The 15,256-nt window shown below is 47.0% G+C and overlaps 1 protein-coding gene across 6 annotated transcripts in view; it reads left to right on the top strand.

Moving 5' to 3' along the window:
* The first annotated feature begins 6,201 nt into the window (after positions 1–6,201).
* The window catches only part of PHAF1 (phagophore assembly factor 1), a 36,187-nt gene continuing 27,132 nt past the window's right edge, over positions 6,202–15,256 (top strand). For 5 of the 6 annotated variants that reach the window (XR_012625061.1, XR_012625062.1, XM_074839222.1 and 2 more), the window contains exons 1-3: positions 6,230–6,317; positions 6,648–6,775; positions 12,386–12,468. Coding sequence is in view for 4 of the 6 variants with exons in the window: in XM_074839222.1 (XP_074695323.1) it covers positions 6,712–6,775; positions 12,386–12,468 (147 nt within the window). In the remaining 2 variants the exon portion in view is untranslated. Of the gene's footprint in view, positions 6,318–6,647; positions 6,776–12,385; positions 12,469–15,256 lie in introns of all 6 variants that reach the window. The other variant, XM_074839220.1, reaches the window with a different exon arrangement.

Below are 15,256 nucleotides of genomic sequence, written 5' to 3'. Positions count from 1 at the left end.
CACATCACCTTCCTCCCCCCGGCCAAACACAGAATCACCTCGAAAAATCTTTATTCTCGAGGGGCTGCATGGCTGTGAGCCCAGCGCACCCTGGGCCTGGCAGGGAGGAGGAGGATACTCTCCAGGAGCATGCAAGCCCCAGCCCATGGGAGGCTCTGGATGAGACACTGCAGACTTCGCATGTGCAGGTAACCAGCCCGTTGAAAAAAGGCGCTTTTTGCCCCACCACCCCTCAGCTGTAGCATCCGCAGGCAGAGCAGCTCCTCGCACCCCGGCCGGGTGCTGACACTGCACATCGTGCCCGTGTTAACCTTGGCTGTCGCTCGAGCGGGTTTCTGGGTGTGCTTAGCACAGGCGAGGAGCACTGAGCCAGGGAAAACCAGAGCCAGGGGTCTTCCCCGGGAAGGGCCAGGTTCGGCGCTGCCAGCTGGGGACCCCTGCCCTGGCACTGATGGGGTGCAGGGTGCAGTACCGCTCTGCCTGATCTGGGTCCACGGGTGCTGCCCACCTCGGTGGGACCCAGGACATCAAAGCTCTTGGTTGTGATAAATCCTGCTGAAGAGGTGGGGTAAATTCCCCTGGAGAGTTGGGATAAATCCCCCCTGAAGAGCCCCAGCACTTCCCCCAGGAGCACAAGCAAAGCCCCCCTTGCTCTGCAGCCAGGGGAGCTGCAAATGCTCTTTGGAAGCGTTTCTAATTGCCAAGCCAAGGCTTTTCAACAGGAAATGCACCTTCAAAAAAAGTAAGAGCAACTTCAGAGCTTTACAGCAAATATCTTTCCCCCAACCAAAACAGCGCTGCCAAGTTTGGGGTCTGTTTCCAGCGCATTTTTCTGGGCAGCCGCAGGGCAAATTTCCTTACAGACCTGAATCGTGCCGCTCTCGGCGTCGCTATTAAATCTCATCGGGAGAGGGCAGCTCGCCTTCACCGTGAGCTGACGGTGCTTTTCCCCACGTTCTGCAAGCCCTGCTGCATTTTTCGTCCCCCCGGTAGCTTTTGCATTTTTTCCCCTTTCTTTTGACCAGCTGGATTGCAAACCCCAGCTATTCTCTGCTAACATCTCCCCACAGATGTGTGGAATTTAGGAAAGTCAAGTAAAAACCCAGTAATTCCTTACAGCTGCTGATCCCACTCGAAATGTGATGGCATTGCAAGCCTTTGGTAGCAGGGAACCCAGATCACCTCCGGTGGATGCACCCACTGCCATCCCTTCAGTCTGAAACATTAACAGCTGAGCCAGTCTTTAAAAAAAAAGTTATTTTAATTTTCAGAAAGCTGTGCATTGCTTTCTGAGCCCTGGGACTGGACTCAGATATTCTCCAGGAATTGCTCCATAATCTGGAGAGTGAGAAGGATAATTATTTTTTTTAAATTCAATTTTTACCTGTTTCTCCCCTGGTCCTTGGAGCTGGAGCTCTAAAATGATGGTGCTTTGTCCAACCTGCCTTGAAGATGCCGTCCTGTCTGGTGTCACTGGCTGAGCATGGCAGGGCTCCTCCAGTCACTCTCAGGATGTCTGGTTTCAGCTGCCCAAATCAGTCTCTGCTTGTGACCTTTGCCAGCCCCGGCTGGCGAAAGCGCCCAGTTCACAGTGGGGATACCCAGGGCAGCTCCATCCCCAGCATCCCCACAGCTTCCAGATGCTCCCGGCCCATGAATGCAACCCGCAGCACAGAGGTGTCCAAAAGGAAAAACATCCCCATGTCCCTGGGCAGCCCGCTGGTGCTGGCTGGGTTTGGAGCAGAATTTCTGCTGGGGGGAGCCAGGAATATTCATAGTCGCTGTCTCATCTGTGCAAAAATAAACCAACCCAGCTTGCAGCTGCATCTCTGCCCAGGATGGCCTCTCCAGGCGAGGAGAAAGCCAGGGAAAGGACGTGCCCAGAGGAGATGGAGGTGACTGCGGTGGGTTTCTACCCTCTGCAGAGCTGATTGTCCCCTGTGCAAAATCCCCCTCCCGCTGCCTTTAAAGCAAGTGGCTCAAAAGCAACCTTCGAGCTGCTTGCCTTCGGTGGTGCAACCACCACCTATGCAGTCGAAACTTTGGGTGGGTTTTCTTCCCTCTAGTGCCTTGGGATCTTTTTTTCTTTACTTGTCTTGGTGGGTGGAACAAGAGCTGCGGTCTGAAAGGAAACCAGCCCCTCTGGGAACCCGAGGAGGATGCCTGAAGTGCATGGGGGGTATTTTCCTGCTCCTGGAAACGCAGAGAGCTTGGGCTTGGTGGTGGGCATGGGTGCGAGGAGGTGCTCTGTCTCCAGCTGTGCCTGTGCTTGCTCTCCTTCAGGATGCTGTGGTGGGATTTTCAGTCAGCTGGAATTTACTGCCACTCTGTGCCTGTGCCCTGGGACTCCCTCCTCACCCCGGGGGAGTCACTGCAGTCAACCAGAAAGTACCCGATGCATCCACTGCCCAGTGCCGCTGCCCTCGCCTGCCCCCCTGGCAGCTTTGCTCTGCCCTCCCAGCTATTTAAGGGGTGTATTTTAAGCTCAGAGATGTAGAAGGGGCTGGCACGCTCCCTGGATGAGAGTCCCCTGTCAATACACTGGTTATTATTTTAAAGAGCAAAGCCCCAGCACGGCAGGGCTGGGAGGTGGTGGTGGCTTGGGCACCGGCCTTGGCAGCACCGAGCTCTCCTCTGCCTCAGGTTGGGGTTTGGGGTGATGTGTGAAAACAGATGGTAGGGTAGTGGGGCATCCAAAAACCAATTAGCCCAGGATTTATTTTTTCCCCAGTTGTATTTGGCCTTCTTTCTCCTTGCTTTCTAATCTTCAAACCCAGGCGGGGAATTCAGCTCATATTTCCAATATTATTTTCCAAAGGATACTGATTTTTTTTTTAGTGCAAGCCCAGCCTGTTGCATTCCCCAGTTTGCAGCACTGGGCATTCAAAGGGCATTGCCCAATGCAAGAGTGATTTGGAGTGATTCTGCAAAACCCAGCCGATCTGCTTTCCATCCACCATCCCTACCTGACGGGTACGTGCGCCCTGGGCTTGGTTAAAAGCGGCTGCTGGGGTGTGCTTCATGCACCATTAAATAAATGGGGTAGGCAAGATTCCTAGCTAGGTATTTCTTCTCTCAAGTGCATTCCTTACGGATGTCACCATAAATATATAAATATATATTTATAGTGAGTTGGAGTGCCACGGGTTGCTCGTGATGAAGGATCAACCCATGCTCCTGGGAGAGGAAAGGTTAATATCTCTTTTTGAGCCAATAAAGCTGTGTCAGAGGGCTGGAAGGAAGGGGAAAAATTGGCAGCACCTCTGTGCTTTTCAGCATATTAAGATGTCACCATGCTTGGATTTAAAAAAAAAAAAAAGCAAGCAAGGCATGAATAATAAATAGAGCAACATGCAGCTGACTTCAAGGAAAAGTTAATTTCCCTGGGGCTTGCTCCACACCATATACATTAAAAATCTTGCCTGCTTCGACAGCTCTATGACCTGAAGAGAGATGCTGAGAAACAGTGTTTAGAGCAGAGCCTGGCTGAGGTCCTGCTCCCAAATATGACTGGGATTTCTTTTTTAATGCTTGGATTCCCCCTGTCAGCGATGGCTTGGGTCTGCCCACGGAAAGAGAGGTGTGACTATGGCTGTTGGTATTAACATATACTGGAGGTTAAAAGAGATGTTTGAAACTATGGTGGACAGCTTTTCTTTTCAGGTGGCTTAGAAGCCGTGCGTGCACAGTCTGCGTCCGTTGGGTTTTAGAGAGCAAAGGCTGTGTTGGTGCAGCAGGCAGCTCACCAGCAGGCATCAGCTCAGGTGGGAGGGAAAAGCAAATTACCCCTTTTCCACCCAAGGGCCTGGGCCTCCAGAGCAGTCTGGCTCACTCTGGCCTTTATGAAGATCGTATGTTTGCTGGTGACATAAGGAGCACGCAGAGCCTCTGGTGAGAAGGTGGGGCTGCTTGTGGGAAACAGATGCAATGGAAAATCTAGCAGGAATTCTGTTTTTCTCACTTTTTTTTTTTTTTTTTAATATGAGAAACTCAAACTTCTGTGGTTAGTTGCGTAAAGGGTTTTCTTACCTGGTGTTTTCCACCCCGCTGTGGGATGTTCTGAGTGGGGGATATTCTGTGCGATGGTGCTGGCCTGCTGCAGGCTTCCACTGGGACATGGTGGGCACGTGGGATGGGGCGCATGGGCAGCACACAGATGGTGGGGTCAAGCCAGGACTGGGCGTCACCGCCCCGGGGGCTGCAGCAGAGGAGAGGGGACGGGAGATGGGCATTGTCCAAAGAGCCATGTCCTGGGTTTGACAGAGTGGTGGGGTTTTTGGTAGTGGCAGAGGGGGCTACAGCAGTGGCCCCTGTGAGAAGCTTCACGAAGCTCCCCCGGCTCCAAGTCGGACCTGTCTCTGGCCTTTAGTGGTGGTGGCTGTGCCTCTGCGATAACGTATTTAAGAAGGGGAAACTTGGGAGGAGGAGTTGGAGTTGTGAGGAGGACATCTGTGTGAACACCCAGGTCAGTGGAAGGAAGGAGAAGGAAGGAGGGAGGTGCACCGGTGCACACCCCCCTGCAGCCCGTGGTGAGACGGCAGGGTCACCCCCCCACTCGTGGGGGTCTACAGTGGAGCAGATACCGACTGGCGGCCCATGAGGGGCCCACGCTGGAGCAGGCGGCTGCGCCTGAAGAAGGCTTGAACCCTGTGGGAAGAAGCCCCTGCTGTTGTAGTTCAGTGCTGGGAGGATTGCAACACGTGGGGGGACCCACGCTGGAACAGCTCAGGAAATGCTGTGGCCTGTGGGAGGGACTCACGTCAGAGTTGGTTTGTGGAGGACCATCTCCCATGAGAGGGGAATCTCGCTGGAGCAGGGGAAGAATGCCAGAAGTCGTTGTTCCCTCCCCTGCTAAAGGTGGCAGAAGTGGCAGGATGGACCTCACCCCCCCTTCCCTGCCCCCTGCACCACTGCGGGGAGGAGGTAGAGATATCAGGAGCAAAGCTGGGCCCAGGAAGAAGGGAGGGGTGGGGGAAGGTGTTTTCAGGATGTGGTAATGCTGCTCACGGTCCTACTCTGTCTGTTAAGTGGTGGTGGTGTTATTAGTGTCTGTATTAAATTTATGGTCTTTTTTTTCTTCCCCTAATGAGTCTGTCTTTTGCCCATGACCATAACGGTTGAGTCATCCTTCCCCGTCCTTATCTCGATTCCCAAACCTTTTGCTTCACTTTCTCTTTCCCACTGCTGGAGGGGAAGGGAGGAGTGAGTGGTTGCATCGTGCTCAGTTTTCCTCTGAGTTCAAACCACAACAAGAGATTTTTCTGCTACCACCCTCAAACAAACATGGAAAAAATGCCTCTCCCTCTGCTTCCTGCCCCTTCCAGAGCCTCAGTCTGCCAGCAGAAGAAATTACAGCCACTTCCAAACTCTCTGGATCCTCTTGGCTTTCCATCACTTGTGCAGCCTTACTCCTGCAGATGCATTGCTTCGTGTCAGGCAGGCACAAGTCCATATGCTTGGTTTTTCTTATTTTTAATTCTCTGCTTATGTTGGACAATGCTTGACCTGGTGCCATTCATCTTGGATCAAGTTTCTGCTGTAAACATGATGGTCTGATGTGGGATGTCCAAGGTGGTGGCAGCATCTCAGCATCTGGAGAGAGCTCTGTTACCCTCGTTAGCTGTGTAGATGCTGACTGCTCGCACCTGGGGTCTTCTGGGTCTGAGCAAAGCAGGTTCGTGCGTGGTGACCGCCACCCTGGGGGAAAAGTGGACTTTAGGGACAAAACACCTGGGTGGTAAAACCCCTGTTTTCTCAAATAGCATCGCAAAGCAGATGACCTCATTACTACTTTCTTCCTTACTGAGTCATTCCTGAGCTTGTTCCGGTAACTTTGCTCGTGCCACTGACTAATTTCTCCTTAACTCTTTCCCCCACCCTGGCCTTTCAACTGGAAAAACTGGATGCAACTGGGTTGGTTTGGGTTTGGTTTTTTTTCTTAATCCTGAGCTTACCGTGGCGGGCTGTGCCAAGGGTAATTAGAACTTGTGTCTGACACTCTTCTGGCGACAAGGACGGGGGGTGGCAGTGGGGCTGTACCCGCCGCTCCCAGGGCAGCCCCGAGTCTCCCGCTGCGGGACTCGAACCGGGATCTCCCCTTCGCCAAGCCGACACCTTCCCCCCTCACCCACGGCCGGGGGCGGGGCGCATCCCCCCAGCCCCGCCCTCCGCCCCGCCCCGCGCGCGGGCTCGCCTGACGACAGCTGCAAAGCACTTTTTCAGCAGCCGCAAGTGAGGTGAGTCGCAGCCCCGCGGCGCGGGGGGGAGGGGGTTATAACCCCCCCACTCCCTCCCCCGGTGGGGGGCTGCCGCTGTCGGTACGTTCGGGCCGAGCGGCGAGGCGGTGGCGGCTCCCCTTCCTCTGGGGGGGGCGGGCGGGCGGGGCAGCGGCTGCCGGTGCTCGGTGGCCGGCCCGGGGTGGGGGGGGGTGCGGCGGCGCGGAGAGCGGGGGCCGTGGGGCGGTGCGAGGGGACCGCTTGCTGTGGCGGCGGTGCCTGCGCTCCCCCCTCAGCCCGGCTCGGGGGGCTCCGCTGTGACTCAGCGCCGCCCCCCGGGGGGTTGGGGGTGGCGGGTCCCCTCGGGGGGGGGGGTGCGGCTGCCCGGCGGTGGGGGGCCGGGGCTGCGAGCTTCCCTCCTGCTTCCCTCAGAGGTCCGGCGCAGCGACCGGGTGACCTGCCGTGCCAGCCCGCGGCCTCCGCGCTACCTGAGCCAATGCTAGATCTGGAGGTGGTGCCCGAGCGGTCTCTGGGGAACGAGCAATGGGAGTTCACCTTGGGTAAGTGTGTGTGTCTGTGTGTCCCACCCCCCCGGAGCTCGCCTGGCTGCCCCGGACCCCTGTGCATGAGCCGGATGATTCGGGTCTCATGATCCGGCGTTCATGAGGTTTCTCCCAACGCTTTCAGGGAGTTGAAACAGTGGAAGGGAGACAGAGTCAAAGCTCACCTTTCTCTGTCGCTAAAAAGACTAATGTATGAGCTTTAAGGATTCCCTTGTAACATTCAGCTTTTGCATGCCGAATTGTGCTTTGTTTATCAGCTCGTACGCTTTCTCCTACTTGTTTACCTTGTTTTGTCTTGCCTTGCCATCTCAGACTAGTAATTTTTTAAAATAACTCCTGAAAGAGGAGGCATGGATGTACTGGTTAGCAGGTGATACCAGCATCTTCAACTGTATGCTAGTAGTTGGCATAAATACTGTGCTTTTCTGTACAAACACTTCATAAATATGAGTTGAGTTTCACTATTTCTTTGTGTTGTTGCTGGGTTGTGACATTACAGTGGAGAAAGTAAACTTTTCAGAGGTTTTCTAAGTGTTAGGTAACAAGTGTTTCTCCCCACAATGATTCTCATTTTTTCTTCTGAGAGGCCCTTCCCTACCAGCCATTGCTCTGTTTAGTGTGATGAGAAAGAACTTTCCCCCAGCTGATGGAAATTTGGCTGGTGCTCAGCCTAGGGCACTTAAATGTGCAGTTGAAACTCAGATGATATGGATTCTTCAGATGACCTATGTTTTCAAGCAGATATTGGTAGTCCTTAAACCTCTCAGAAATACTGTAGCTGTCACATTTTCTGAGTGATTGTTTGAGATTTCAGCGTTGGACTCTTTTGCTCAGTTTTCCATCTTTGCTGCTGCTCTGTCTAAAGCACAGTTATCGATAGTAGTAGTGTGGCTGATGTAAACAAGGCTCTGCATGGCAGCCATCTGTATCTGCCAGAACTTGAGTTACACTTCTGCTGTCACCTGTGACAGCAGGGGCTCAGTCTGTTTCTTAAAAACACTGTTACACAGCTGCCATGAACTTGGGTCACACCAGAGGAGTGGTGCTGTGACGTGGCAGTGTTTATATGAAACCCATCAAACACAAAGGGCTGTTTATGCTGCCCTGACTTCAGAGTCAAGTGCAACTCAATGGTTACAGGGAGCGTTAGAATGGCTTTTGGTGGCTAATTATAGTACCTCAGGTCCCACCCTTTGAAATCTCGGTGATCTCCTTATACCGCTAACATGTTACTGTGCTCTCTAGGCTCTGCGTGACCTTCTGTGATCCTTTAGTGCCTGTATTACCTGAAAAGAAATGCGATCTCAAATTATATACCCTGGCAATCTTTATAAATATGTAGTACCGGCTTTCCCCCATTCTCCTTACAAAAACAACAAAAAGGGAATAGAGAAAATGATTTTCATTTTCCCAAGAAGCCCCAAAGAAGCCCGTTAATGCAATCTCATGGTTCAAATTATATACTGTGTCTCTGTGCGTACACACAGACACATGCATGGATGTGAGAGGGAGGAAACTCAGCTGTAATTCTTGGAGTAAACACAGCCACCACGTGATGTGTCTTAATATATAATTAGCATGACCTGCTGGTATAGAGCAGGAGGCTGACTAGGTATTAAGATACTTAACTTTGTCCTGCACTAGGGATATTGTATGAAAATTGTCCGTGCTGGTATAGCTGGTTCAGCTGTGTTAGTGGCAGCGAGGTTGGAAGTGCTGGTGTAAATGGGATTCTCGTTGCCAGCGGTATTCTACTCGTTGTTTGTTTAGATTTGCTCTTAGCAGAACTAATGGCACTATTCCTGAACTGCTGCTGACTCTGGCTTCCAGTATTGTGCCCACAATGGAGATGACTGAGGGGAAATGCCAGGAAAATTTTTTACATGAGTTTTTGGATTCTGTTTCTGGTTCCAGTGTTGACTCATTATGTGACCAGAGCATAAAAAATTTAACCAGGGCTGAGTTTTGTGCTCAAGTAGATACCTGTGTCACTGCACCTCTCGGGCTACATTCCTGCCGTTTTAAAGGAGAGCAATTAAATACTTGTTCTGTAGTGCCTATAGCTGTATTATTAGCATTTGAGATGTATGATTTCTAAGGTGTACTTACATTTGTCTTGCTTTTTATACTTTCTTTTCTTACTAAGTTTCGCTTCTTAATGTGTTATGATTTGTCTTCTCTTGGATTTTCTTGTATTCTTCTCTTTTAATCCTTATTCACTCCTCTACCCGCCTCCCTTCAAGCCACATAGTCTTAGCATAAACAAACACTTCAAGCCATGTTGTTCATGACCAGTGTATGTGAGAGGAGTGTTTTGTGTCACTTTTATCACTTCAGCATTTAGAAAGGGAAAAGTTTGTGACAGGAATATCCTAGCACTGGTCTTTGTGGGCATTACTTGCCATAGCTCAGTTTGGTTGACTGTCTGATGTGCTGGAAACCATGTTTGCTTCCCCCTGACTGGTGAGCAGGGGAAAAAGAATTCTTTGTTTTCCTCTTTGCAAAGACTGACGAATGTTGAGGAAAAGGGGGTGTTGTGTTTGTGCCTGAGAAGGGTGGAGAAAAATAACCCAGTTTCTTTACTCCTCCTTTGGCTCTCTGCTTCACACGTTTTACGTTCTGCAAACTGTTCTTGGAGAACTTAGGTTCCATTGTAGCTTTACTAAGCAGCTGCATGGCAAAATCTGCTTGATTCTCAGTTGCTGAAAACTGAACAAAATCAGTCCATGTCTATTTGCCTGCAGCTTGAGAAAGCTCTGAGTAAGAGAGTCACATGAGCCATCTGTTTGCACACTTACTAACCCAAGATTGCATCAGTTTACATCGGACTACAAACTGAACTTCGTGTTTGTGCGCACTTTTTTTTAACCACATGCTTTTTTACTGAAACCTTACCTACTTCTGACGCTTGCCATTGGCGTATAGATTCTGTCAGCTTGTTTGCTGGCTTTGCTTGAGCCTTTGGCACTTGTTGTTTGTTTTTTTTTTTTTAAAAACAAGTCTTACCTCTGCAAGTCTCATAGAAATGCTGACTTTGAAAATGGGTTTTAAACTCTTAAATCATCTTTACTTTTTTTGGAATCCGAGCTTTTACCAGATTAAGAAACATGAAACTTTCACAGCAGCATATTTGATTTTAGCTTCTTGCTGTTATTTATGTTTCTGTTCCATTTTGAAAAGATTATCTAATACACAATAACTGTCTTTTTAAAACTCAGCTGCTTAGACTACAAAGGCAACTGCTACTTCCTAGATAATAGGAAACAGTGCTACTTTATTGTGTGGCTCTGTGCATTTTAACTTTATTACTGTTACTAAAATAACTATTCTTCTTGATTTTATATCATCTTCTGGTGTATAATTTATAGCTGCAAAAAAAAAAAATTGTTTCCAGGATTATGGGCTAAGATGAAAAACAATTTCACAGAAACAGTTGTATATGGTATTTACAAACTGAATCCCTGTAGTTCTAATCTGTAAGCCTGTTTTGGCAAAATTTTATTTTATAATTGCAGAAAAGCTGCAATGTATAGCACGACACGCATGTAGTTTAGTGCAACAGTGAAATTTTTTTTAGTGTTACATTAGTATTACATTAAAGCAGTACTTAGGTGATCTAGGCATGTGTGTGAGAGAGATATGGAGAGAGGGAGGTTTTCTCACTTTGGAACTGTAGATAATGTGTAAAAGGTGATTTGGAACATAATGCACAGTCTGAGTTTGAGAGGTGTAGCTAGTAACTAAAAATCTGAGTGCCTGAACTGTTACCTAAATAAAAGTATAGGTCTTGTGGTAAATTTTCCCTAATCAAGGCAACTTTCTTAATATTTGAAAACCAGAAAGAGAGAAGAACGGAGCAAGCAATGTAAATAAAATGTCAGATAACTAATCTAAATTGACTTGCAGCAATTAGTAGGGAAATAAAACTTCACCATTATGAGCTCATAACGTCTCTTTACAAATGCCTGCTTTGAATCCAGGAACACGATCGCGTTTCACTTGGAAAGGCAACAAAGGTTTTAAGTGTGATAAAGGATGAGATGGTGTGGTGCTATCCTTTCTGCAGAATCAGCTGTTTCATTCCACTTTCAAAAATTTATAGCTGTAAAGATAAGATACACACCAAAGGAAAAAAACAACAAAAAAAAGCCCTTGAAATTGTGTTAGAGGGTGAATAACTGTTAAGTGTATTATTTCAATTGAACTAAATTGTTTAGTATGTTTATCTTGTCAGTAAACTGAGAAGATAAAGTTCCTTCCTTGACATGAATGTAGCTGTATCAGCAGCTAATGTGGCCTGCTGGGTCTAAGGAGAATCATTGCTCCAATTTGATATTTCTGTCTTCTACAACTACTTAATAGTTTATCAAGCATGATAAAGGGTATGCTGTAAAATGTGGTCCAAGAGCCTATTGAACATGTATAGGAGTGCTCTAGCCAGCTCTAGCCGAGTTTGGTATAGACTATTTTATCAGAGGGATCTGGACAGGCCGGGTTGATGGGCTGAGGCCAGTTGTACGAGTTTCAACAAGGCTCAGTGCCGGGTCCTGCACACGGGTCACAACAAGCCCCTGCAATGCTGCAGGCTTGGGGCAGAGTGGCTGGAAAGCTGCCGAGCAGAAAAGGACCTGGGGGTGTTGGTCGACAGCTGGCTGAATGTGAGCCAGCAGTGTGCCCAGGTGCCCAAGAAGGCCAACAGCATCTTGGCTTGTATAGGAAACAGTGTGGCCAGCAGGACAAGGGAAGTGATCGTCCCCCTGTGCTCGGCACTGGTGAGGCGCCACCTTGAATGCTGTGTTCAATTTTGGGCCCCTCACTGCAAGAGAGAGATTGTGGTGCTGGAGCGTGTCCAAAGAAGAGCAACAAAGCTGATGAAGGGTCTGGAGCACAAGTCGTATGAAGAGTGGCTGAGGGAACTGGGGGGGTTTAGCCTGGAGAAAGGGAGGCTGAGGGGAGACCTTATCGCTCCCTACAACTCCCTGAAAGGAGGGTGCAGAGAGGGGGGGTGAGTCTCTTTAACCAAGTAACAAGTGATAGGACAAGAGGTAATGGCCTCAAGTTACGCCAGGGGATATTTAGATTGGTTATTAGGAGAAATCTCTTCACTGAAAGGGTTGTCAAACATTGGAACAGGCTGCCCTAAGAAGTGGTTGAGTTGCCATCCTGGAGGTATTTGAAAGACGTAAATGTGGTGCTTAGGGACATGGTTTAGTGGTGGGCTTGGCAGTGCTGGGTTAATGGTTGGACTCCATGATCTTAAAGGACTTTTCCAACCTAAACCGTTCTGTGATTACCCCAAAAAGCAGAACATTTTGTGCGAGGTCTGTGATTTTTCTGCCTGAACTTTGCTGTTTAGTTATGTGACTGGAGGTACTTGTCTTTCATATATGTTTAACAAACTGGTAGATAAACAATGACCTTTCTATTTCAAAAAGAACAGGTCTGTGCTGATACTATGAGTCAAGTAGGTTTATTTGTTGATTGCATGCCTTTCTGTTGTAAGGTACTGTTTGCTGATGACGGCTCTGTTACCTCTGTAACCTTTCTGTTAAAAAATACTGTTAGCTGGCCTCCGAACTGAAGAAATGCAACTGTTTTTATTTACAGGAATGCCATTGGCTCAGGCTGTAGCAATTCTTCAGAAACACTGTCGCATTATCAAAAATGTCCAAGTTCTCTACAGTGAGCAGGTGAGTAGTGCATGGTCCAGCCGGGTCATTCACTTCATTGTGTCCCAGAATTAAGGCATTAGGGGATATACTGATACTGTGTCATGCTAACATACATATTGTATGAATTGTGGCGCTACTTGATGTCGAGTTACAAAAAATTGTTGCCACCACATCAGAGGTGTAGCTTTTATAACAGTTTCACATCAAGTGTAATAATCCTTGGAACAGTGCAGTGATTTATCAGTTTTATATATGTGGTGGTGTGGTATTATTGTTTTTCCTTTAAGAAGGGAAATGTTCTGTAATTAATTTGATAATTTTAGTCTTTTTACATGATCATTGTCAAGCATTGCAGTATTTCTGAAGTACTGAATCACTCGTTATTTTCTGCTTTCATGTTTGGTTCAGTGGTGATGAACCCCCTGAAAAGGCTTCCACACTTTGTCTCTGGATCTGCAGTTTTGTCTGCAGAAAGTGGATACAATAATTTAAACCAGCTATAGATGTTTTAATCATTCTTCATAACTAAGCATTAGGTTCCTAATCCGTTTGACTTCCATCAAAAAGGGGACTAGAAGTGAAACCTTTCTGCTAGGTCAAATAATATACCCATCTTTGAAAGAAGTGGAAGAGAAGAGGAGATACAAAGGAGGACTGTGACTCTCCAAATGTGTATTATGTGAAATGCACATTAATCAGATGATGATATTCATATGTGTAGATTATGGATCTTTGCATCAGGAAAAAGGCAAAGTCTGCTAGAATGTCAGTTTGTATCAAAATACTGATTGAGGCCTCATGCATTTGCAGTGAATACTGAATGGCTAAGGAACAAGCTCAGCTCTGGCGTTTACTGCTGGATACATATTTCATGTAATTAAATGAATTCTCCTTTTTTGTTTCACATTATGTAGATTTATGAGTTTTATGATGTCTGAATTGCAAATTGAAAATCTAGCTCCTTGTACTTAATGCATGGGAGCATCCGTCTGGCGGTGAATGCATTTCTTTTTTTGCATGCTTTGGAGGTTTTTTAGTTTTTCTTACTACAGTACATTCCAGAATTATTTCTAGGTTTGTTTAGATAAATGATGAGATTCCTGTTCCTCTCAGGTTTGTAGAATCACAGAAGGATTAATGGTCTAGTGCTAGAAAACAAGGTATACTTCCACTTGGGTTTTTTATGCCTCTTGGAAAGCTACATTGTGCTCGACCACGTACACTGGACTTTTATTCTATCTGCAGGAGTGGGAGTGTATGTCAGGATTTTTCTCCCCAAACTGTAATAAATGTAAAGATGTTTTTAACATCTGCGTAGTCAAACAAAATAGTAGTTCTCAACTTTGTGGAATAGTTGTGCTGATGATATTTTTCCTGTATATTATTCTGATTCAACGCCTGATATTGCTGCAGCTTTTTCCACATGCCACTGAGGGCATCTGCAGTTGACTGGCTGGCTATGTCCTTGCCCTCTGCAGAACATCATACACTTCATTAGCAGCTGATCACAAAGAGCTGCTGCTGCAGTTCTTAGAAGATTCAAAGCTTTAAATAAACTTTGCCGGGCACAACTTTCATCTAACTAAACTTTACCTGAATAGCCTTCATGTCTTTCCTCTTTGCTTTCTAAAGGAATGTGTTTGAGCGTAGTGATCAAATGTTATTTAAAGTTGCTGCATCTGAAGCACTGAATTTCTGATCCTGGAACTCTAGCAGCGAGTATTTCCTTTCAAAAATTTATATGACAATTAAATGCAATTAAATCTGCCCACAGCTCTCTTGTTAACTTGACATAAATGGGATGCCCAAACTCTGCCAAAAAAGCTTGATGAACCATTTTCCGTGACTAAAGAATTTTAACTCCTTTTTGGTCAATTTAAGTGGGGTGCTTAATTGCCTTTGTATGACTTCCTAAGCCTCTTCCTCTGGATTTGTGTCGATGGGATTGTTCAGTGCTAATAGTTTTTCCTGCAGCTTTATCAGTGTAACTGCACATCTGAGTTGTTTCCTTCAGGGAGGACTCTCCTGGTGCTTCCTGGCATCATCTTTCGTACTTGAGGTTCTATTTTGTGTATTAAAAGTCACATGAACTGAATTTGTGCCATTGAAACTTTTCTTTTATTACAAAATTTGCCAGCATAGAACAGAAGCTATTTGCTGTACTAATTACCAAGCTTTTCTTCAGATGTTTGTTTTTTTTTCCCACCCACTCAAAAGTACTTGTAATGCTCTCATTAATTTTAGAATAACCTTATGAAAATTCTGCTTGGAAACTAGTGAAATGCAGAGCATATCCCGTATCAGAACAACTCTGTTGGTATGTTTAAGTGCAACATGACGCATTTTTTTTTTTTGCTGTCTGTAGACTTTCTAAATTAGATTCATAAGGGATGTAAAAAAAGACTGTCAGGATCAACATTGGACCTTTTTATCTCAGGCTCATGACTAAATTGCAGTGCTGCTTCAATTCTCCACAGTATAATAAAAGTTTGCCAGCAATAGTGAAGTATTGATGCCATTGTGCAAGGCACTGTGAAGACTTCATTTAGAAGACGGCTTACACACCAGATCACCAGTGTTCAAGGAAGATGAGCTTGAATTGAACCTGCTTCAGGAGAAGCTACTGGTGTGATCAAGGCGAATGGGAAATCTGCATCAGAGAGGATTGAAAGCCTTGTGGCTTGTTTTGACCTAGTGATGTGAAGTTTAGGATCTGATTACTTAAATATATGGTTTGGGAAGGGGTGGGAGATGCATGGGAGAATGCACAAAAGGTATCCAGGCTAGAAGATGGTGCTGATGTGAG

Source organism: Strix aluco, chromosome 14, assembly GCF_031877795.1.
Source record: "Strix aluco isolate bStrAlu1 chromosome 14, bStrAlu1.hap1, whole genome shotgun sequence".
In the NCBI taxonomy this organism is placed as follows: domain Eukaryota; kingdom Metazoa; phylum Chordata; class Aves; order Strigiformes; family Strigidae; genus Strix; species Strix aluco.
The sequence above is the reverse complement of the archived record's forward strand: the minus strand, read 5'-3'. Positions and strand labels throughout refer to the sequence as shown.